Here is a 25,477-nt window from a genome sequence, read left to right on the forward strand (position 1 = left end):
AGTACTCCCACTTCCCCTTTGCGATCCCTTGCCCCGACATGACCGCGGCCACCGTCATTAAGGCCCTACATAGTATCTTCACCTTGCTCGGTTTCCCCACTTACGTCCTGTGAGCCACTTCACTCCCGCTGGACTTCAATTTTTTAACAGGAGGTGAATGCGGTGAAAGTATTATGAAAGCCATTCAGCACTGTATTGCATTGTACTATGTTGTTGCCGTTGTGGGCTCCACCTATGGACCATTGTGTTGTATTACACTGCTTTGTATCAAGTTGGTGCCCTTGTGGGCTCTGCCCCCTTGAGGGGAGGTATATAGAGCTGCTGCCCTGCAGGCGGCTCTCAGTGCAGAGCAGTCGCAGGCAGGCACAGTTCTAGCTGATTAAAGCCACTGTTCACTTCAACTCTCCGTCTCGTGTGAATTGATGGTCGCATCAGTACGTTTCTTAAGCACCCATTTCTTAAAGGTACTCTCATATGATGCTACCACCAGGAAGATAAGGTTTTCCCACCATTTCGTCACTTAGCCAACCAGCATTCATTTTACTGATTGCAGTAAAGATTTACTTTTCAGGGAATCTTGAAATGTTGTTTGGTTTTTATTTAGAAATCTAAGTGCTAAATTGATGTCTTTGCTGGTAGCAATAAAATTGCTTGCCTCCAGCTTCCAAAAAGTCAATCTTGGACGAGACAGTCTCAGGTAATGTAAACAATTCGAGCAATGTACTGAGGTCAGAGATCTCTGGCAGAGCAATGCTCTCTTTGGACCTCGATATAGTACACAGAAAAATATCTGTAATTGCATTACATACTTAGCAGGCGGTACTGAGCTGTCTCGATTACTGAAATAGTTTGTGTCCAAAATACAGGATATTTGTGTTCACCCAGGATTTCAATAGCGCTGTTGGGAAAGCATCATGAATACCTCCATTTAGTTCATTTGTGAGGAGCGTTTTTAAAAAAATGCTTTTGCTAGTTAGCTTCTCTTCCCTGCTCATGTTCGAAACTGCATTTAACTCTTCCTCCTCTGAGAGTACTTTGCTATTATATAAATTGGATTTTTAAGAAACATGCTTGTGCAACATTAAAGGTATTTGTCAATGTGCAGGAGCTGCTTGGTGTATTTTATGCATCCTGGGATTCCAGTTGTTTCATTACGTTTAGAAACTGCTGCATTCAATATCTCCTTGTTTCTTTTACTGACAATGGTCAGGAAGCCAAAGTCTGCTTTCTGTATTTCTTTACTTTCGAAAACCAGGATTACAAAAATGTCTAAGGTCAACTAAAGTAAATTAGATCTCTTGAGAGCTGACATCTGTTAAGTGTTACAATCCAAGTAGTATATCCCAGCACTGATAAATGCACAGCACTAAAGTTCTTTATTCTAACCCGGCTGATCTTGTACAAGAAATCTAATGATTTTAGTATGAGGTGAACTTTGAATTGTTCAAGTGACATTGCGGAAGTGTGGAACTGAGCTGCTTGTAGTGGTACTCATGAAATATTGTGAGGTAGCTTTCTGAAATGATAAATTATTTTGTTGCTTGTCACAATTGACCTTTCATTTTGTGAGAATTCCATTTAGCACTACAAATCCTGTGCTATCGACATATAACCAAAATCTAGTGTGTTATTTTTCCTGCAAATTAAATCTGTTAAGTTTGATTTCTTCCAATACACCCCTATGGATGCCATTGCGTGACATCCTGGAATTAGTTTCTTATCGCAGTTTTGCCTGGTAATTGAAAAATGTCAGTTTCCACTTTTAGGTCGGTTTTTATAAGGCTTTGCCTGCAGTGTGGTGTCTCACTTGTGGTGGGTAAATGTGGTGCGAGAGAATCATTTGTGTCGCCTTTCTATTGAACATTTAATTTAAGATACTTTGCAGAATTGCATGATTTTGAGTGAGGTACCGTCCTCAAAATGCACATTGTCCACAAAAGATGTTACATCGTTGTGCGTTAGTAATCCTAATATTTGCTCAATAGATGTCATAAAAGGGGTTTACCAGGATGTTGCCTGGTATGGAGAGTATTAGCTATGAGGAGAGGTTGAATAAACTCTGTTTGTTCTCACTGGAACAACGGAGGTTGAGGGGGCGACCTGATAGAGGTCTACAAAATTATGAGGGGCATAGACAGAGTGGATAGTAAGAGGCTTTTTCCCAGGGTAGAGGGGTCAGTTACTAGGGGGCATAGGTTTAAGGTGCAAGGGGCAAGGTTTAGAGGAGATGTACGAGGCAAGTTTTTTTACACAGAGGGTAGTGGGTGCCTGGAACTCGCTGCCGGAGGAGGTGGTGGAAGCAGGGACGATAGTGACATTTAAGGGGCATCTTGACAAATACATGAATAGGATGGGAATAGAGGGATATGGACCCAGGAACTGTAGAAGATTTTAGTTTAGGCGGGCAGCATGGTCGGTACAGGCTTGGAGTGCTGAAGGGCCTGTTCCTGTGCTGTACTTTTCTTTGTTCTTTGGTTTGTTTTACTTGTTTAATCTTTTAGTCGCCATAGTCCCAGATGTCCATAGGCTGCTTTCCGCTTTGAGGAGCTGACTGGTGGTGATTTAACCTGAGGATCACCACACATCAGACGAGGGGCAAGGTTGAGAAAACGGGGCCTTCATGAATAACCTCAGCCAGTACAGGGATTGAATCTGCGCTGTTGACCTCACTCCTCACTCTGCATCCCGAACCAGCTGTCCTGCTAACTGAGCTAAACCAGCCCCATTTGTTTCATACACTATTGGGAAACCATGGGCGGGATTCTTTGGTTGCCGACGCCAAAATTGCGTTCGGTGATTGCCCGGAGAATCCCCGTTTGCGCCAAAATTGGGGTGGCTCTGCTTTTGTAATGCTCCGCCCCCTCAAAAACACCATATTTTATGCCGCACACCTTCGGGACGGCCTAAGGACATCACCTGAGGCCCTACCCTGATGCTCCGTCCCCAATGGGTGAGTCTGCCTGGAATATTAGGAGTCTGTGCTCAGGTGCCTGTAGTGATATTCGGCTATCAATATACATGATCAATGTATGTAAATGTAGTACAGTCATTTCAACACTAGATGGCTCACAGTCAGATACTATAAGAACTGATTTCCTGCCTTTTCTATGTCACATGATGATGTGATTTAGAACAGTGAACAAGCAAGATATAGAATAGCTAGAGTGAGAGAAGTTAGAACTAGTTTGTTATAATAGTATATAGTTATCTGTATTGCCTGCTTCAGACATCATTGCCTGTTGCTACTCAGGCTTTTGCTGTTTCCAGCAACCTGTGACGGGCCGCCTTCCTCCTCATCTGGGAGAGAGCCTGTAGAAAGGCAGGATTGTCTGGAGCCTGCAGTATCTAGACCTCAGTGGATTGACAAACAAATTGCAGTAACAAATCTAGTGAACATATTTCATTCAAGTTTGGCTCCTTCTCAATCACCCAGCTAGTTCAAAGCCCTGTGCCTGGTTTCCGTCTGGATGCGCCATCTTCACCCCACCCTTTCCTTTTGAAGTCCTGGAGGACCAGAGCTGAATGTTCTATCTGCTCATATATGATTGTGCAAGGAAACGTTGTTCTTTGACTGGGGTATGCAAGGAGACATTGCTGTTTGACTGGGGTACTCATAGGGACATTGCTCTTTGACTGGGGTGCTCATAGCCACCACACATGCTGTTTGACAGGGGTGCTCATAGGGACATTGCTCTTTGACTGGGGTGCTCATAGGGACATTGCTCTTTGACTGGGGTGCTCATGGAGACATTGCTCTTTGACTGGGGTGTGCATGGAGACATTGCTCTTTGACTCTTTGACTGGGGTACTCAGGGACATTGCTCTTTGACTGGGGTGCTCATGGAGACATTGATCTTTGACTGGGGTGCACATGGGGATATTGTTTTTTGACTGGGGTGCACATGGGGATGTTGCTCTTTGACTGGGGTGTGCACGCGGGCGTTGCTCTTTGACTGGGGTCATGACAGCCATGTGCAAGAATCCTCCCTCTAATATTATGGAGCTTGTCTCTATTTAAGACTCTAGAGACCATTGCTTGAGAGGTATAGAAGGAAGAACCATATGAGCCCTTGTCAGATATGACCAATCACCAGGGAGTTTTGAGTCGGGGGTTTCCTGCCGTCCATCAACCATGCTACTTGGAGGCATTGACCTACTTACCTATCTCCCTTCCTCCCTCCCTCCCTCCCTCCCTCCCTCTGATAGCAGCAGGTAGCTAATAGCACAGAATGAACAATAACTTCAAACATTGCTGGGACCTCGATGTTATAAAACCCATGAGTCAGGAACAAATCTACTTGCATGTGGACTTAACCTTAGAGAAGACAGCACAACAAGTTATGTATTGTGTGTTTTGTTTGGCTTGCTGTATTTTTCAAGCCAGTGCATTGTGGGATTGCAGGATACATGTTTTCTTATTTGTTCCACTGCAACAGCAATAAAGAACATTTGCAATGTTAATCACTCCCTGTGTCTACTTGTGCACTGATTTATCTTGAAAGATACCAGGACCAAAAACACAACACAACACAACTGAGCATGATTCTCATCCAGTTGCCTGTCTTATCTATGTTGCTCTTTTATCTTTATTAATAATAACTACAAGACGCAAGTATGTTCTGTGTATTGGACAAATGACCACACAACCAGTATATTAGTTCAATTATTGTTTATTACCAAACACAGGCTTAGTTCTATGCGTAATATTCTACACGCGGCTACACATTAAACTATACCTCAGTTTAAATGACCTTTACTTAACTTTCAAGTGACCGGCTATGTGCAGGTTAGACGAGGCCTTTGTCTGAATCCCCATGTGTGGTGGCTGTAAATTGTCAGGTACTTCTAGGCTGTGGCTCGTCCTTCAGGTAGCGATCGCGGGTCCTTTAACTTGGCTGGTCGATGTGCTGCAGTTGGTAGGGGCAGAGGCTGGTCCTAAAAGAGACAGAACATTAGTCGCGCAGTTCTTATCCTCCGATCTTTCGCGCTCTTTTGGGCGGTCCCCACCCAGGATCCAATAGATCGATAGGATTTCAATCACCCTAATCGATTCTGGACATTAGGGGCGGGTACCTTGATAGCTGGGCGGGTCCTAGTTATTGCCCAAGGCACGTAGGCATTTCGAAATAAGGTAAATAGGCACCCCCAATTCTGTTACTGCTGCAATGTTTCAATCTGTGTTCCATTGTCCTGGGGAAATTGGTGATTGACCTTTAGCAGGTGCACGTTTCTCTGTAGGTCTGGTTTCCCCTGCACGATACACAGGGGCTGTGCATTGTCTGTGTCACACCCTGACCACAATTCCCATTATCCTTTGCGGGTGGCCATTTTAGATGGCCACACCTATGACCTCTGCACATCATGAATTGGGCGAATGGTTGGGCAAATTCTTATCACCCATTTTGAATAGGTTTGCCAGATATACTATTTCAAGTTGATGCTGAAATGGGAGGCATCAACAACATACCGTGGGACAATGGCTATCCTGATCAGATCATTTTGCTGTATGTTGCACAAACATGAACGGGCCAAAGACTGTCACCTCAGATTACCCTGGAAGGGCAAGGTATGTAATGAATCTGAGATGGCTGTTTCACGCTGCCACTATGCAGTAGCAACACTAGTGGTATGGATTCTGCTCTCAAGCCAAAATGACCCTGCCTATCTCACAAATGAGTAACGTGGTATACAAATTTCAGTGCCAGTGTGATGCTGTTTGTTTAAGACTGGTGGATCGTATCAAACAGCATGTCCCTTCCACTGTTTGTAACAGGCAAACTACAGACGGCACCCAACTAGCCTATGCTTGCAAAGCACAGTATCCAACATTAAATGTGATTCCATGATTGGACAAATTTATTGAATAATATTCAATGTGCTAAAAATTAAGCTGACAACCAATTTAAGCTCGTCAGTCCGGCTCACAATGTGGTGCTTTAGTGTGTACTAGAAGCTACATACATTAATACACAGGGTTCTGTTCTTTAGAAACAGAACAAACATCTATGCACATTACACCTGTTTCAGCTGAGCAAAATAAGTGATAGCCTTTCGCTACTTCATTCCACAGGACATTGCCTTGTCCGGTCAGAGCTAAGCTGCCTGGTTTGAATTTCAATCAATGCTGGGAAGTTAATTGTCAGTCACTAGCCATATGCATTCTCCATGTCAATGCCTCTACAAATCAGTGCCAACTAATCAGCACTCTCTTCTCCTATAGTATAAAGTTATACTTTCCCTGATACTGGTTTCTTGTGCTTGTCCTGATGAGTGCAAAACACATCTTCTTTCAGCAATAGTTGCTTATTTCTTAACTCCCTAGCTCCAGGTTTAGGCAATCAAGCCAGTGTGCAAGGATCAATTAACAGACTAGCATAACCAAACACAGGTGAAACAAACCATCACTTGCGACGTGAGGTTATCGGTCGTGTTAAGAAATTAATAAAGGTCATCTTTTTTGTCGTTTGGAGTGTTAATAGCTCATTAAGTGTTTAGTGTATGTTGATTTTGGTTTGTTTGTTATAGTGAAAGTTTTAAAACTTGAAATCTTTAGTGTGATTCCTTTAAATTGATTCAAATCTGTTTTTAAAAATGATCAGTTTCCATGGGGATTCTAACAGAGCAAAGCAGAGCAGGAGAAGCTAGTTTGCACATCTTTGACCTCTCTTAAAGTGTGTCCAAGGATGTGAGGAAAAATATTGGACCAAAAATATGTTAAATAACTCATGAAACTTAGCATGAGTTGTAAGGGCCATTTATGTTATAAAGCTCTTCAGAGTGCTTTAGCCAGAGTGCTTTAGCAGTCTATGTCCAAAATCGCTGGTTATGTGTGCCTGATCTTGCACTGCATATAAGCAGTCATTTATCCTGTTATGTAGTTAAATGTGTTACATAATTTATCTTCTCATAAACAATTTTAACTTCGTATAGAACCTTTTAACATAGAAAATTACCCCAAAACACTTTATCAGTGCAGGTTTTTAAAGAGAGGTAGAAAAGCAGAGCTTTGGGAAGGGAATTCTGATAGCTGGGTCCAAGATGATTGCATGGAACCTGCCAAAGGGACCAGAACTTGAGGAATGCAGAGTTCTTAGATGGTTGTAGGGTTGGAGCAGGTTTCAGAGAAAGCGAGTGGAATGAGGCAATAAAGTAGATTTTAAACACAACAATTAGAATGTTAAATTTTAGATATTGGATGGGTAGCTAGGCAATATAGGTCAGTAGCATTTCGGAGTCTGTGTGTCTTGGTGTGGGTAGGAAGGAAACATTGAGTTTTGGATCAGCTGAAACTTATGGACGTCATTCCCGACAGGAGAGTATTATAATAGTTGAGTTTGGAGCTGCCAAATGTGTGGACGATAGCTTTTGACAGAAGGTGGGTGAATGCAGGAGGAGAATTAGGTGATGTGATGGCGGTGGAAGTAGGTGGTCTTTGTGGTGAAGGGGTCAGAATCTCCGATGTGGGACAAAAATAATTCAGAGGCTACAAGTAGGACGGCCCGGTAGCACAGTGGTTAGCATTGTTGCTTCATAGTGCCAGGGACCCGGGTTTGATTCCTGGCTCGAGTCACTGTCTTTGCGGAGTCTGCACGTTCTCCCAGCATCTGCGTGGGTTTCCTCCGGGTGCTCTGGTTTCCTCCCACAAGTCCCAAAAGACACGCAGAAATTGGCCATTCTGAATTCTCCCTCAGTGTACCAAAGAGGCGGCGTAGTGTGGCGACTAGGGGATTTTCCCAGTAACTTCATTGCCGTGTTAATGTACACCTACTTGTGACATTAATAAAGATTATTATTATTATTAGTTTGGTTCTAACTGAGATAGTAGCGGTTGGGCTGGAATCAATGGTGAGGGTACACATTTGTGGCAAGGCTGAGGATAATGGTGTTGGTCTCTACAAAGTTTAACAACAGGAAATTCTAGCTTACCAGGGCTGGATGTTAAATGAATCGCCTGATATCGTAGGATTGAGTGAGGTAGAACTGGCTGTTTTTACTATGCATATGTAACCCGACCTCATTTCTTTGCATGATGTCTCCAAATGGAAGTATGCAAATGAGGAAAAGGAGGGGGCTAATGATAGATCCTTGTGGTGACTCCAGAGGTATCTATGACACGGGTGGGAGGACCGAATGGGGGCCAGATCAATTATTAAAAGTCTGATCAGCAAAAGTTCATTCGGCCTATGAAGTCTATGATGTATTGATCTCACAAAATCCCCTTCTGACCGTATCTTCCAATCCATTTTTTCCCCCAACAACATATAATTGTTCTGAAATTATTTATAGTGAAACCTAAAGTACTATTGAGGCACCCTCAATTACGACGCGAGAGCGAAGTCGGTAATCAAAGTTATATACCGTTTCCTGGGGGCGTAGCCAGAGGCGGAGTCCCCCAGGGTTCCAAGCCTCTTAAAGGGGCAAGGTATCAAAGGTCAGGTACCGTTTACGGAAGTTATTAAAACCGTTAATCACATTCACCCCCTGTTTAAAAAAAACACATAGTCCGTCGGGGGTGAAGTGTTTTAAATTATAAGTTCAGTGAACCTCCTACCGGTTAGGTAGTGCCTCCAGTGTCGCACGGCCTCCACAATGGCTTGTGCCTCCTTCTCGACTGCAGAGTGCCGAATTTCCGAGGCGTTGAGGGTTCGGGAGAAGAACGCTACTGGTCTGCCCGCCTGGTTGAGGGTAGCAGCCAGGGCGACGTCTGATGCATCGCTTTCTACTTGGAAGGGAATGGCTTCGTCCACCGCGTGCATAGCGGCCTTGATGATGCCGGCCTTGATACGGTCGAAAGCCGACTGGGCCTCATCTGTCAGGGGAAAAACCGTGGTCTTAATGAGTGGCCAGGCTTTGTCCGCATATCTGGGGACCCACTGGGCGTAATAGGAGAAAAGCCCCAAGCACCGTTTGAGTGCCTTGAGGCTACGGGGGAGGGGGAGTTCCTTAAGGGGACGCATGCGGTCGGGGTCTGGGCCTAGGACCCCGTTTTCCACGACGTGGCCGAGGATGGCTAGCCGGGTTGTGTGGAACACGCATTTCTCTTTGTTGTACGTGAGGTTGAGGGCCCAGGCAGTCTGGAGGAACTTCCTCAGGTTTGTGTCGTGGTCCTGCTGGTCATGGCCGCAGATGGTGACATTGTCCAAGTACGGGAAGGTAGCCCGTAAGACGTATTGGTCCACCATTTGATCCATCGCCCTCTGGAAAATGGAGACTCCGTTTGTAACACCTGAGGAAGTGAAACAGCCGACCGGCTGCTTCAAAAGCCGTGTAGGGGCGGTCCTCTGAGCGGATAGGGAGTTGACGATAGGCCGATTTTAGGTCAACCGTGGAGAATACCCGATACTGGGTGATGTGAGTCACCATTTCAGCTACACGGGGAAGTGGGTAAGCATCGAGTTGTGTAAAGCGGTTTATGGTCTGGCTATAATCCACTACCATTCGTTGCTTTTCCCCGGAGCGGACTACCAATACTTGAGCCCTCCAAGGGCTGTTGCTGGCCTCTATGACCCCCTCTTTTAGTAGCCGCTGAACCTCTGACTTGATAAAAGTCATGTATTGGGTACTGTACCGGCGACTCTTGGTGGCGACGGGCTTACAGTCGGGAGTGAGGTTCGCGAAGAGGCGGGGTGGCGCAACTTTGAGTGTCGCCAGGCTGCATACCATGAGTGGGGGCAGGGGTCCGCCGAACTTCAGTGTCAGGCTCCGGTGGCTGCACTGTAAGTCCAGACCGAGCAGCAGGGGGGCGCAGAGTTGAGGAAAGATGTAAAGTTTAAAACGGGAGTATTCAGTGCCTTGAATTGCGTGGTCAGCGACACAATACCCCGTGATTTGAACCAAATGGGACCCTGAGGTGAGGGCGATAGTTTGGGAGGCGGGGTGGGTGCGCAGGGAGCAGCGCCTTACTTTGTCTGGATGGATAAAGCTCTCCATGCTTCCGGAGTCGAATAGGCAGGGAGTGTCGTGGCCGTTGACTTGAACCCGCATCATAGAGTTTCGCAGGTGTTTCGGCCGCGATTGATCGAGTGTGATCGCTCCTAGTTGCGGGCCGTCAGAGTTGAACTCACAAAATGGCCGCCCGGAGTCACAAGATGGCCGTCGGTCGAACGTGTCGGGTTTCGGAGATGGCCACCGCCAAGATGGCCGCTCCCATGACTCGCACGAGGTCGATATCGCGTCGATAGTGGGCGGCCGAGCCGCAGGCGGCCGCGTTGCGGTGGCTGTGAGACCGGGAGCTTGATTTCTGGGCCTGGTGAGGGTTTTGTTTGTGGCCTTTGGGCCCAGCCAGGCAGACTTTCGCGAAGTGCCCTTTCTTCCCGCAGTCGTTGCAGATCGCGGATCGGGCCGGGCAACGCTGACGTGGGTGCTGGCCTTGCCCACAGAAATAGCATGGGGAACCCCGGGAGTGAGTGGATCACCGCGTGGCACAGGCCTGTAGCGTGGCCGAGTCTGGAGGGGATCGAGAGGGGTTCGCAAGGTCCGCGGAGTACGTACGGAGGTTACGGTGGGCCGTTTCGAGAGAAGAGGCGAGCGTTACCGTGCCCTGGAGATCCTTTGCCCCGTCTTCTAGGAGCCGCTGCCGAATGTACGAGGACCTGATACCAGACACAAGGGCGTCGCGAATATGTAAGTTCCTGTGGTCTTCTGCCGTCACTGCTTTGTGGTCGCAGTTCCTCGCGAGCGCAGTGAGTCTTTCCACAAACTCGTCCAGCGTTTCCCCAGAACGCTGGCTGCAGGTTGAGAGCAAATGTCTGGCGTGTACCTCGTTAGTAGGTTTTATGAAGCTTTTCTTCAATATTTCGACCGCCGCATCATAGGTCGTAGCGTTTTCGATCACGGCGGAGAGTCGGTGGCCCACCCGGCCATGTAGTAAGCGCAGCTTGCGAGTACTGTCGACATCAGTCGTTGAGGAGTCCAGATAGTCCTCGAAACACCGGAGACAATATTTAAAAATTTCCGGGGCTTCCGGCGACCTGGCGTCCAGGTTGAGTTTCTCCGGTTTTAGAGCGCTGTCCAACTTGATGTTTCTGTGTATTAAATTGAGGCACCCTCAATTACGACGCGAGAGCGAGGTCGGTAATCAAAGGCTTTAATATACAGACAACAGGACAGCATTCGAGAGAAGTGTGCTCGCCACATGGAACCTTATCCTATATACCGTTTCCTGGGGGCGTAGCCAGAGGCGGAGTTCCCCACGGTTCCAAGCCTCTTAAAGGGGCAAGGTATTAAAGGTCAGGTACCATTTACGGCAGTTATTAATACCGTTCATCACAACTATCATCAGGTATCCTTCATTTTCACATTGGTAATTGTATATACTGTACTTTAATAGTTGTCCCAATGATCTTGAAACATCAGCTGAGAACTGGGATTTGGAAATCGATTCACACACTTAATATTTGAAGTTAGAGATCCCTAACCCTCTAAACTTTGGTGTACGTTTGGGGATTCCTCCCTGAATGCTGTCTTTAACAGCCAAGGAGATCAGCTCCTTTCCTGCCACAGCAGCACCCACTCATGCCCCTGCTCCATTACATTGCTGGCTGTTCAGAGAAACTTCTGGTTCGGCAGCATGGTGATGGGTTGCTGGGGACCTGTGGCACAGATCAAAACCACAGATTGCAACAGGTGCTCGCTTTGACACTTATGACTTATAAGTGATTTGTGTAAGCATAAGGCATAAAGATGTTATGAGTTGGAACCTGTTTATAATACTTCATTAAAGTCATACTTTAATCTCATTATTTAGTTTTAAAATATTAAAAAGAAACCAAGTATATTAATTATACTGCATAAAATTTCACTAATTAAACATATAAAATAAGGTGAGATGGAAATGGCAGTGTTTAGTAACTGCGGAAGCCAGCAGTAGGAGAACTATGGACAATACTCTACTTATGCAGAAATTCTCTCCCAACCTAGTTGGTGCTGGGACCACGAACAGGTCCGGGCCCTGCTTGGGCTGGCTTTATATGTAGGTCTAGTGAGCTCCAGCTGGGTTGCCTCTGCCCCCTACTTGATAAGCTCGTACTCCACAGGTCCCACCGAGAGATTGACACTGGTTCCCATGGTTCCCTTGGGCGTTATGATCCAGTGCAATAGGTGTGCCATTTGTGAGTTTCTGGAGAGTACACTTTCTAGCCCTAAGCCTACTGGAAAATATGGCCAAGTTACAAAAGACACTAACCTGATGAGAAATGTAGCCAAGTAACAAAGATATCAGAGAAGTCACAGAGGCTCTCTGGAGAATATCGAGAATTGCAGTTTCTACAGCAGGGTGCTGGACAGCAGGAGGCCCCTAGCCTCAAAAGGAGATCATTAGCATCTACATGATAAGATACATATAACAGCTATGTGACAAGGAAAGACGAATGAAGGGGCGACATTACTTTTGTAGTCACAGAAGCTGTTAATCTGGAAGTAGTTTTATGGCATAATAGAATAAAATTATCCCTTTTACTGGATCTGTGAAACACAACCTCTGCAGCAGAGGGTAATAAAACTGACATCATCGAACTTTTGGAAATCTGGAAGAAATAGTACAGAGAGGCAGAGATACGAAGCTTCATCAGCGAAAAACCTGGACCAACCATTGCAGACGAGTTCCCTGAGTCAAGGACTCAGTGAGCAGTGAAGCAGTTTTTGAGAAAGCCTGGTCAACTGTTCTGACTGGGGTGACGTTTGAGTTTGACTCGTGAGTTGAGCAACAGCTATTGCTTGTTGGCTGAGGTTTTTCATGAAGGCTTCGCTTTCTCAACATTGCTCCTTGCCTGAGGTGTGGTGATCCTCAGGTTAAACCCAACTAGTCAGCTCTCCCCCTCATAGAGGAAAGCAGCCTCTGGTCATCTGGGACTATGGCGACTTTACCTTTATTGAGTGAAAAGGCGGCAAGGTAGCACAGTGGTTAGGAATGTTACTTCACAGTGCCAGGGACCCAGGTTTGATTCCTTTAAAAAAAAATTAGAGTACCCAATTATTATTATTTTTTTTTCAATTAAGGGGAAATTTAGCATGGCCAATCTACCTAACCTGCACATCTTTGAGTTGTGGGGGTGAAACCCATGCAGACACGGGGAGAATGTGCAAACTGTACACGGACACTCACCCAGGGCCAGGATTCGAACCCGGATCCTTAGCACCCTAGTCCCAGTGCTAACCACTGTGCCACGTTCCACCCTGGTTCAGTTCCTGGCTTGGGTCACTATCTGTGTGGAGTCTGCACATTCTCACCTTGTCTGCGTGGGTTTCCTCCGGGTGCTCCGGTTTCCTCGCACACGTCCCAAAAGACATGCTGTTAGGTGAATTGGACATTCTAAATTTTCCCTCTGTGTATCCGAACAGGTGCTGGAGTGTGGCGACTAGGGGATTTTCACAGTAACTTCATTTTAGTGTTAATGTAAGCCGACTTGTGACATTAATAAAGATTATTAAGCCTGTGTGACACTTATTGAATATTAATCTGTGTGACGGGCTTTATTAAGGGTTATGTATTAGTCTCCGTGAGTTTAAAAAAAAAATTATTTTATTACAAACATGTATCAGAGTGGGTTACAGTAAATGAACACCCCGGGAAACATACTTCCCTGCAATCAACTATACAGTCTGTATAGATTTTTTCCCTTTTGCACCCCTCCTGCGACGAACAACCCCTCAAACACGGTCATAAAACATCCCCCAACTTTTCTCAAACCCCCATGCAGAGCCCCTTAACTCATACTTTATCTTCTCCAACCGCAGGAAGTCGTACAGGTCCCCCAACGCTGACAGCCACTTCAATAAAATTCGCTGCCGTGCAATCAGAGAGGTGAAGGCCACGACATCGGCATTCCTCCCCACCATGAGTTCCAGCTTCAAGGGTCCCCCGTGTCCTTCCCTTATTTCCGAATGAGTGTGATTACTGCCTGCGTCATCGTCTCCGGCAACTCCCCCTTCTCCAGTGCTTAATTAAACGCCCCCAACAGATATGGTGCCAAGTCAGTCGCAAATTTCTTATAAAATTCTGCCGGGTACCTATCCGGATCAGGGGCCTTCCCCGACTTCATACCCCTGATACTATCCAGCACCTCCATCAACCTCAGGCGCTCCTCCAATGCCTGCCTCTTTGCTTCCTCCACTTGGGGAAATTCCAGCTCGTCCAGAAACCGCCCCAGCCATACACCCCCCCCCCCCCCCCCCCCCCCCTCCCCACCCACACCACCCTTGGGTCCGCTTCATAAAATCCCTGGTAGTACTCTCCAAACGCCCTGTTTATCTTCCCTGGCTCCGACACCACACCCCTAGCCCCTGTCCATATCTTTAATATTTCTCTAGATGCAGCCTGCCTCCACAGCTGGTGCGTCAACATGTGGCTCGCCTTCTCCCCATACTCATATTGCACCCCTCTTGCCCTGAGCAGTTGCCCTGCTGGACTCCCCGTATTCAGCCTGTCAAACTCCCCTGCAACGTTTTCCTCCTCGCCAATCCCTCCGCGGTAGGCACCCTCGAATATTCCCTGTCCATCTCCACTATCTCGCTCACTAGACGGCCTTGTTCCTCCTTCCTTTCCTTATCCGCAAGAGCCTTAAACAAAATAATTTCCCCCAGGACCACTGCCTTCAGTGCTTCCAATATAATGACCGCCGACACCTCCCCATTCTGCTTCAACTCCATAATCACCGCCCGCATCTTTTCGAGAAAATCTCCATCTGGCAACAACCCTGAGTCAAACCTCCACCCCGGCCTCTGCTCTTGTCCCGATCTAAACCGAATCTCCAGCCAGTGGAGCGCATGGTCCGAGATAACTATTGATGTGTTGGGTATGCTGCGTCTGCGAGGACTGCGTTTACCATAGCAGTGAGAGAGACAGGCTTCCAACACTTGAAGAAATGCAACTCTATTTTATTGAACTCTTAACTATTAAACATACTTTAACTGTGGCTTGACACGATGCCGAGTTGACTGGAGACCTGAGGCTAACCTGACCAGACTATCTTACGACCACATGGTGGACATTCTAGTTGTTGCTCACAGGCTCTGACTGTCTCGGAGGCTGCATCCCAAGAGAGCGGGAAAACTAGTGCCCTCTGGCTTTATAGTGGCCGTGTCCTGTCTGGTGATTGGCTGCTGTGTTCTGTGTGTTCATTGGTCATCCTATGTGTCAATCAATGTCTGTCTGTGCACCATCATATACCTGTGTGTATATTATGCCATCTCCCCCCTTTTAAAAAATGTGTATATGTCAATAAATAGTGTGTGTATGAGCTTGACTATGTACAAAGTATGTGAGCGTATTTACATGAGTAGGAGCCTGACTATATACAAAATACGTGAACGTATTTACATGGGAAGGTGTCTAGTGCAGATAGAGTGCATACAACAAATTAGGAAGAAACAATATTTACAGATGTGTAAACGAAGAACAAGGCAATGAAACATTCAGTCTATAAATTCAGTCTCTGTGGCGGGTGACGCATTCTGGTTGACCGCCTCAGGAGAGGGTCAGGGGCCGGCTGCACTGGAATGGACGGAGCTGCATCCAATGTAGAGGGTGGCAAAAGAAGCGGCAGATCGGTGACCTCTTGGAATGGTGTGTCCTGAGGAATCAGCAGGCGAGGCGGGACATCACGTTCAGGTGACGAGCGTGGAAGCAGCCGCAGTGCCCGCCTATTACACCGATGAAAAGAGCCACCACGCATGTGAATGAGAAATGTTCTGGGGGCCACTTGCTTGACCACCACAGCTGTGGCAGACCAGCCACCGTCAGGTAGCTAAACATGAACTCGGTCAGCAGGGACGAGAGCAGGGAGATCTGTGGCGTGGGCGTCATACGCCGACTTGCATTGGACCCGAGACAGTTGCATTCTTTGCAGGAGCGGAAACTTGTCAAGGTCCGGGACGTGGATTGCTGGCACCGTCGTCTGTAGTGTGCGGTTCATTAGCAGCTGTGCTGGGGACAGGCCAGCGGACAAAGGAGTCGCCCTGTAGGCTAGCAGCGCCAGGTTAAAATCTGAACCCGAATCAGCCGCTTTACACAACAGTCGTTTGACAATGTGTACCCCCTTTTCAGCTTTCCCATTTGACTGGGGGTAGTGGGGGCTTGAAGTGACGTGTGTGAAATTGTACTATTGGGCAAAATCCGTCCACTCCTGACTGAAGAAGCCCAGGCCATTATCAGTCATGACCGTAAGTGGAATGCCATGACAGGCAAAGGTCTCTTTGCACGCCCTGATGACTGTTGTTGATGTGAAGTCATTCAGTCTGACCACCTCGGGGTAGTTAGAAAAATAGTCCATGAGGAGGACATAGTCCCGGCCTTTTGCGTGAAAGAGATCAATGCCAACCTTGGTCCATGGGGACGACACCAGTTCATGCGGGTGCAAAGTCTCTTTTGGCTGAGCCAGCTGGAATCGTTGGCACGCTGGGCAATTAAGGCCTGATTGATGCCAGGCCAATATACTGCCTCTCGGGCTCGCCAGCGACACTTTTCCACCCTCGGGTGACCCTCGTGGAGTTGGCCGAGGATGAGCTCTCGCATACTCTGTGGTATTACTGTCCTGTCCAGTTTCATTAGTAATGCCATCGACCACTGAAGGATCGTCTTTTATATTATAGAACTGTGGGCACTGGCCCTTTTGCCAACCATCTGTGCGATGGCGCATGACTCGTTGGAGTAAAGGATCCCTGGCCGTTTCATGACTAATCTGTACAACCCTTTTGTCAGTGGCCGGAAAGATGGATGCGCAGAACTCAACATGGGCGTCGATCTGGCTGACGAAGTCCGACTGCTCGCATGGCGTGGTGATGGAGCAAGAGAGTGCATTGGCCACAATGAGCTCCTTGCCCGGGGTGTAGACCAGGTCGAAATCATAGCGTCGGAGTTTGAGGAGGATACGTTGTAGGCGTGACGTCATATAGTTGAAGTCCTTCTGTATGATGTGAACCAGTGGCCTGTGGTCCGTTTCGACCATAAACTTGGGGAGTCCATACACATAATCATGGAATTTGACAATCTCCATGAGGAGGCCCAGGCACTCTTTCTCGATTTGAGCATAGCGCTGCTCAGTAGGTGTCATGGCTCTAGATGCATATGCGACTGGGGCCCAGGAGGAGGATTCGTCGCGCTGGAGATCCTAATGCCAGACTGGCTCGCGTCAGTGGCAGGGTCGAAAAATAGCAGTACCGGGGCCTTGGTGAGTTTCGCCTGAGCCCATGCCACTCTCGCTCATGAGCGATGAGCCACTGGAAGCCGGTGGTTTTTTTTACAAGATTGCGGAGAGCTGTGGTGTGAGATGCAAGGTTGGGGATGAACTTCCCAAGGAAGTTGACCATCCCCAGGAAGCGGAGGACCGCCTTCTTGTTCTCTGGTGTCTTCATAGCATTGATCGCCGACACCTTATCTGCATATGGCTGCACACCGAACTGCGAAATATGGTCACCGAGGAACTTTATTTCTGCTTGACCGAACGAACATTTGGCGCTGCTGAGTCGGAGGCCATGCTCGTGGATCCTCTGGAACACGCGCTTGAGGCGATCGATGTGTTCCTGCGGAGTCGTGGACCGGACAATGATGACGTCGAGGTACACTCCCTCGATGCGGAGTCGTGGACCAGACAATGATGTAATCGAGGTCACCCCCTCGATGCCCTCCATCATTTGCTCCATTATTCGGTGGAACACCTCCGAGGCGGAGATGATGCCAAAGGGCATCCGGCTGTAACAATAACGACCAAACGGGGTGTTAAATGTGCAGAGCCTTCGACTGGATGCGTCAAGTTGTATCTGCCAAAACCCCTTGGAGGCATCCAGCTTCGTGAAAAACTTGGTGTGAGCCATTTCGCTGGTGAGCTCTTTGCGCTTAGGGATAGGGTAGTTAGGGTTCAAATCTTTGTTGTCGATACAAATGCGCAGTCCCCCTGACGATTTTTTGACACAAACCGTGGAGCTAACCCAGTCCGTGGTTTCCGTGACCTTAGAAATGACGCCCTGGTCCTGGAGGTCTTGCAGCTGCTGCTTGAGGCGGTCCTGAAGGGGTGCCGGCACCCGACAAGGTGCATGAACCACAGGTGTGGCATTCAGTTTCAGAAGAATCTTGTATGTGCAGGGGAGTGTGCCCATATTCTCGAAGACGATGTGGTATCGTGCTATGATGTCATCTAATTGGATTTCGAAATTGACATCTGGCGAGGCTGATGCCTCAGCGGGCGACATGGAGTGAACCCGCTGCACAAGATTCAGGATTTTGCAGGCCTGAGCACCGAGCAAGGAAGCTTTGTTGGACCCTACAATTTCGAAACGCAGGGTGACTCTTGAAGAACGATGAGATACCACAAGCTGGCATGAGACACTTGCAGCAATGGCATTGCCATTGTAGTCAAGAAAATGGCAGGCCGATGGAAGAATGTTCGGCTTGACGTGGATGGTATTCAGGTCAGACTGCGAAATGAGGTTTGCTGAAGCGCCGGTGTCCAGCCTGAAGCGTATGCGAGATTTGTTGACCATAAGGGTAGCACACCACTCATCGTCCGGATCAATGCTCATCACTATGAGTGGTTTTGCCTTTTTTGCGGAAAGCATCGTATGCTTGGTGATGATGCCCACCCGGAATGGGGATGTGAGATCCTTGGTGTCGGGATCTGTAACCATGTCGGAGTCGGAGTCTGCAACGGGTTGCCACACTGACCGGATGTTCCTGCGCTGCTTCTGGGACCGATGTGTGGTGGGCAGTTGAGCAGATCTGCACAGGGCTGCGTAGTGGCCAAGCTTGTCACACTGGAGACAGCATCGCGATTTCGCGGGACATTGCCGCTTTAAGTGGGCGGAGCCACAGTTGCACGTCATGGCGCCGACGTCAGGACGCTCCGTGTGCCACTGCGCATGCGCGGTGAGGTCGAACAATGTGCGCAGTTCGGTCCTTGGCCTCGCCGTCCCCTTGGTCGTTGCGTGCATGCGCAGGAGCTCGGGAAAAGCGCGCAAAATGGCTGTCCTCATCCAGATTCAGGCCCTGGAGTTGTTTTACAGCCTGCACCCGTTCCGCATCGTGGGGGCCTTGCCACGCCGCCTCTGCCACCTTGATATGGGAGTACCGGTTATTAGCGTGCTCATTTAGGACGCAGATGTCAATGGCGATGGTGAGGGTGAGCTGCTTAACTTTAAGGAGCTGCTGGCGAAGGGGTTCGGACTGGACCCCGTAAACGATCTGGTTGCGGATCATGGTGTCGGAAGTGGAGCCGTAGTTGTAGGACTGCGCGAGGATACGGAGATGGGTTAAGAAGGACTAAAAAGGTTCATCCTTACCCTGAAGCCTCTGCTGGAACACGTAGCGTTCAAAGCTCTCATTGACTTCGATGTCACAGTGGCTGTCGAACTTAAGCAGAACTGTTTTGAACTTTGTCTTGTCCTCAACTTCACCAAAGGTGAAGGAGTTAAAAATGTGGATAGCATGGTCCCTGGCTGTAGAGAGGAAGAGAGCAATCTTTCTGGCATCCGATGAGGCTTCGAGGTCAGTGGCTTCAAGATACAGTTGAAACTTCTGCTTAAAGATCTTCCAGTTGGCACCGAGGTTGCCGGCAATGCGGAGCGGCTGGGCAGGGCAGACGCTGTCCATGTTACCGGATGGCTGATCGCTGGTCAAAGGCGGACTATCTTGAGGTAGCTCCGTCAAACTCTTAACATCACGCACTGGTACTTTGTTGTGTTGAGTATGCTGGGTCTGCGAGGACTGCGTTTACTGCAGTGGTGAGAGAGACAGGCTTCCAACACTATTTAATTGAACTCTTAACTATTAAACATACTTTAACTGTGGGTTGACACGATGCCGAGTTGACTGTAGACCTGAGGCTAACCTGACCAGACTATCTTACTACCAAATGGTGGATGTTCCAGTTGTTGCTCACAGGCTCTGACGTCTCGAAGGCTGCATCCCAAGAGAGCGGGAAAACTAGTGCCCTCTGGCTTTATAGTGGCATCCTCTGCATCCTGTAGTTCCTGGTAGATGTCCGACACCCTTCCCTCCCCCACCCAGGTGCCGGAGACTATCTTGTCCTGTATCCTCAGTGGCAGCAGCGTCGGAAAGGCCACTACCTGTTTTTTCAGGAAGGCTCGTACTTGCAAATATTTAAAGGCGTTTCCTGGCGTCAGATTAAATTTGTCCTCTAGCGCCTTTAAACTGGGAAAGCTTCCGTCTATGAACAGATCTCCCATCCTTATGACCTCTGCCAACTCTGGAAACCACCATCCATCCTACCTGGGACAAACCTGTAGTCGTTGCATATCGGGGTCCAGACCCACGCTCCCTCCACCTTCTTGTACCTCCTCCACTGTCAAAGTAATCACTCTTTGAATACACTTTATGTCCGTGTGCAACAAAGCAATACTTCTTTGCCCCTGGGTTCTGAAAACACCACGGTCCACCATACCCATCCTCTCCATAAACACCCTGAGCTCCTCGCCATTCGTACTCTACCCATCGACCTGCGGCTCGACCTATCCCTCTCGGCACAAGGACACAGTTAAAATCTCCACCCATTATCAACTGTTGCGTGGCCAAATCCGGGATTGCTGCCAGCAACCCCCTTATAAAACCCACATCATCCCAATTTGGGCATACACATTTACCAACACCACCGGTGTCCCTTCCAATACCCCACTCACAATCACATCTCCCACCCGGATCCCTCACCTCCTTCGCACTGACAAATTTTTTTGCTCATTAAAATCCCCACTCCCTTCAATTTCAAAGCAAACCCAGAGTGGAAAACCTGCCCGACCCACCCCTTCCTTAACCTAACCTGTTCCTTCACACGGAGGTGTGTCTTCTGCAGAAAGACAACCCCCGCTTTCAAGCTCCTGAGGTGCGTGAACACCCGCAACCTTTTAACTGGCCCATTCAGTCCCCGGACGTTCCACGTTACCAGCCTTCCCGGAGACGTACGCTTCCATTCCCCATTACTGTCTGTCATATTCCCCATTACTGTCTGTCATTCTCCCCACTTAACTCCAGCCCCGTTCATTCCATCCTGTACCTAGCCCATTCCAGATGGCTCCCTACTCAGACCCTGACCATGTCATCTCTCACCCCCTGCTACATCGTGTCAACACCCCCCACCCCTCCCCTCCTCTCTCTTCCCCCCCCCCCCCAACGGCCATATGGCCTACGTGCCTGACATCACATTGCCATTAAACTTCAGACCCCCCCCCCCCCCCCCACCCCAACGGCCATATGGCCTACGTGCCTGACATCACATTGCCATTAAACTTCAGACACCACATCATTTTTTGTATGGTAGGTGAAACGTCTCATTGGCCTGTTGGAGGGAAGTGCACTCATGCTGCTACTGAAAAGTATTAGCTGAAAATACTAGCTTCACTTGTTGCACAAAGATTTAATATATTTAACCGTTCCGGGGTAATTTGTGGGTACTTTTCAGGCTGTCCAGCCATTGGACCGTTTTTGAATTAAACAAAAGCGTGGGGAATAGTTCCATAGCCCATGCCGATCAGGCAACTTGCCAACTCGTTAACACCCTTTTCTCAGTAAAAATAGTTTTTCCCTCTGAATTTAGACATTCTTGTGCCTGTCCTAATGAGTGCAAGGTGAAAAGCTTTTTTCAGCAATACTGTACTTGTACTCCCAAGCGACTAAATCAAATGTAATTTATTTCAAGTGATTAACTACATTTTGTGAGCAGAAGTTTGTTTGTTTGTTTACATCATATCATGGGCGGCACTGCAGCACAGTGGTTAGCACTGTTGCTTCACAGCGTCAGGATCCCAGGTTCGAATCTCGGCTTGAGACACCGTGCGGAGTCTGCAAGTTCTCCCTTTGTCTGCATTGCTTTCCTCTGGATGCTGCAGTTTCCTCCCACAAGTCCCAAAAGACGTGCTGTTAGGTCATTTGGACATTCTGAATTCTCCCTCACTGTACCCTGACAGGCAACGGAATGTGGCGACTAGGGGCTTTTCACAGTAACTTCATTGCGGTGTTAACGTAAGCCGCCTTGTGACAATAGAGATTATTATAAAGATTATTATCAGATGATTTATCGCAGGGGTGGGCAAACTTTTCCGTGCAAGGGCCACATTCAGAAATTCACAATTTTAAAGGGCCGCATAGTATATTAATTAATAGTCCCAGTTGTAACCAATTAGCGTGCGGCATATACCTCAGCGCTTCCCCCGGCGGCATCCTGCCTTTAGCCCTCTTTTTCTCTACTTTTCAAAAATGGCGCTTCACCCGGTTATAATTCTGGGCGCCTCATATAGAACAGTACAGCACAGAACAGGCCCTTCGGCCCTCGATGTTGTGCCGAGCAATGATCACCCTACTCAAGTCAACGTATCCACCCTATACCAGTAACCCAACAAACCCCCCCAATTAACCTTATTAAAAATTTTAAAAATTTAAAAAATAATTTAAAAAAAAATTTTTTGTTTAAATTTTTAAAAATTTTTTATGACTTGATCTTGGTGGGCCGCATAAAAACCTTTGGCGGGCCGCATGCGGCCCGCGGGCCGTAGTTTGCCCACCCCTGATTTATCTGTTTGAAGTTATTTACTTGGTTCTACAATATTCTGACTACTGACTGATGCTTATGAAAGGACGTAATTTTAACATGGGGCGGGATTCTCCGTAGCCCGATGGCGAAATCGGGAACGGCGATAGGGCGGCGAATGGTTTTCGACGCCGATATCGGGACAGGCTCCGTTTTGACGCCGGTTCGCGATGCTCCACCTCCTCCAAATTAGCATAATCGGGTCAAGTGCCGCGGCAAGCTGCAATGCTATTGGCGAATCATAAGCCGGCCCACCCCAATGCTCCGTCTCTAGTGGACCGAGTTCCCGAAAGCGCGGGCCATGTGTGGTCCCAGCGGTTATGACCATGGCATGTCAACTGTGGACAGTTCCAGCGCTGCCACACTTGACCGAGATCCATACCGCTGCCTGGGGGACTTCTGCTAGGGCGGGTGTGTGGGGGGGGGGGGTTCAGGATGGGCGGGTACGTGGTCTAGCATGGCTGGTGCCATGTTTCCCCGCAACCGGTGGGGTGTAGGTGTGTGCGGCTGCAGCTTGTCAGCACTGGGCATGCGCGGCCCGGGACCCACTGATTCTCCGGCCATTCTCCACACGATCTGCGGGTATTCCACGCAGTGCCAGTGCTAGCTCCACTTCATTTGAAGCCTACTTGTGACAATAAGCGATTTTCATTTCATTTAATTTCATTTCACTGGTACCGGAATCAGTGAGGGATTCGCGATGATTTTTCCGTCGTGCACCGAATCTCTGTTGGCGCCAGCACTTAGCCTCAGAAACAGAGAAGCTAGCCCATGGTCTCTAGTATAATATAGTCTTCTGAGAAAGTCCCCGTGGCACATGTTATAGCGGGACCCAGTGTATAATAAAAACCAAAGGAATTTTAAGTCATAAAAATTTCCTTACTCTGTCTTTGTTTTCCTTTCTTTGTTCCAGCATTCTTTTCAATAGGGAGTGATCAGAGCAAGGTAAATTATTAAAAAATTGTTAACAAGTTCCATTTACTGATGCTCAGTTTTGTAGTGCATTCATTTATTGCGATAACCTTGTTATCGGAATTTCACACTACTCAAACACATCCAATACATTTTGATATTTCCCAGCTTCTGTGAATTTGCAGTGTTATTAAAATCATTTTCTCACACCAATGCATTGTCTGATTTGTGTGCTGTTTGTTAAACTGTACTCGAGGTGCAGAGACGTTCTATTCTCAATGTTGACTGTGTCACGTTTTGTATAATGCATTCTCATGTTCTCATGGACCATTTACAAATGTCCATTTGTACTGATTTTAAGCAATTCTTCAAAATAATTTGTTCTAGTAGTGAATTGTGGGTTAAAAGTTATATGAGATGTGATTTTCCAGAGTTAACACGTGAAACCTATGTTTTCCAGCTCAGTCCTTCAAAGAGTTTGCACAGCTTCTCCATACGGTTGAAGAAGAGCGAAGAAGATTGGTGAGAATTATCTTTATTTTAAAATTCTTACAGAAACAGGAATGTGGCCATATGGATAAAACGATGATTGGGGCAAGCACTCGGAGTAATGAGATGTTTCTCAGGTTGAAATGATCTGGTGCTCCACATGTGTGTGTTTTGGAGCCAGTGTTTTTTGGTAAATGCAAGAATGACAGGACTTAATAGATTAAATAATATCAACATTTGCTAATGACACCAAGATTGGGGCACGAGGAATGTCAAAATGAAGAAGATAGTTGAACAACTGTGGAGGATATAGATTTTGGGGTACCCTATTCTAAGTAGATGTTAGTAATGAGGAAAAGAGACTCACTAGAATATTCTAGGCATACATTCTTGAAGGGTTATGATAAAGTAAACAGTGACAGATGCTTTCTACTGCTCAGTACTCCCATTTTCTTAACAGCTCAGATTTACAATAATACTGAATATTAACTCTGGACCCAACAAATCGTGTTATAGTTTGGTAAAGAACCTCATGCTGATTGCAACATGTGACCTGCCTTCTGCTGATGAATCGTCCTTGTTGAATAGCACTGAGATTAGTAAGGTTATAGAATGTACTGATGGTGAACAAATAAACAATTAGTGGGAAGGACAGGCTATCATGAGTATTCTACCTCCAATCATGATGGAACCCAGCAATATAAATGAAAAGACAAGGCTGGATTGTTCCATTGTTCCATCTTCAGCCTGAACTGTTGAATGGCAAGCCTGCTAAACCATCTCCTGAGGCCCCAACACCAAAATTCACACTATATGATCTTCAGAAATGGCTAAGCGATTGGACACTGCCAAGGCCAAATGTGTCCTGGCAACACAACCTGAAAAAGCCAGGAAAATCCAATTTGACCAGTGTACCATCCCGTCAGTCTGTTCTGCATCATCAACAAAGGGATGGAAGGTTGTTGACAGTGCAATAGAGCAGCCTTCACATAGCAACAATCTGCTCATCAATGTTCAGGTAGGTTTCAGTGATATTATCATTGCCACACCACAATAATCAACATCCTGGGATTGGAAATTCAACTTGACTATATAAAGCCTTCTGGCTATAGTAATTTAGAATGGGACAAACCCCTAACCAAGCTGATCCAAATATGGTTGTGAAGGTGTTATATCGGGAAAACTTTTCTTAATAAAAATATTTTTTGAAAAACCAAGCTAATCCAGTACAATTACAAGACCAGCGCAGTAAAAAATTGATCAAATAGTTTTGTCCACGAAACGCAGGGCAAATCCAACCCAGCTAACTATGTGCCTGAAGACCTGCTCCCAATCAGGAAGACCGTCAGCAGTGCTATCAAGCAGCATGTACTCACCTGTAATCACTCACTGATGCTCAGTTTGGGTTGTGCAAGGGTACCATTGCCTTCAGTCCAGATATGAACGGAAAATTAATTCCATAAGGTGATGATAGAATAATTGCTAGTGATGGGAAAGAAGCACTTTACCAAATGTGGCATTAATAAACCATAAAAGAATTATAGTCTTTG

The 25,477-nt window shown here is 47.3% G+C and overlaps 1 protein-coding gene across 1 annotated transcript in view; it reads left to right on the plus strand.

Annotated features, from left to right (window-relative positions):
• Positions 1-25,477, plus strand: part of arhgap42a (Rho GTPase activating protein 42a) — a 505,650-nt gene that overhangs the window by 184,320 nt on the left and 295,853 nt on the right. Inside the window, exon 3 of the mRNA XM_038818093.1 lies at positions 23,899-23,960. Within this exon, the coding sequence (XP_038674021.1) occupies positions 23,899-23,960 (62 nt within the window). The remainder of the gene's footprint in view (positions 1-23,898; positions 23,961-25,477) is intronic.

Source organism: Scyliorhinus canicula, chromosome 14 (genome assembly GCF_902713615.1).
Source record: "Scyliorhinus canicula chromosome 14, sScyCan1.1, whole genome shotgun sequence".
Lineage (NCBI taxonomy): Eukaryota > Metazoa > Chordata > Chondrichthyes > Carcharhiniformes > Scyliorhinidae > Scyliorhinus > Scyliorhinus canicula.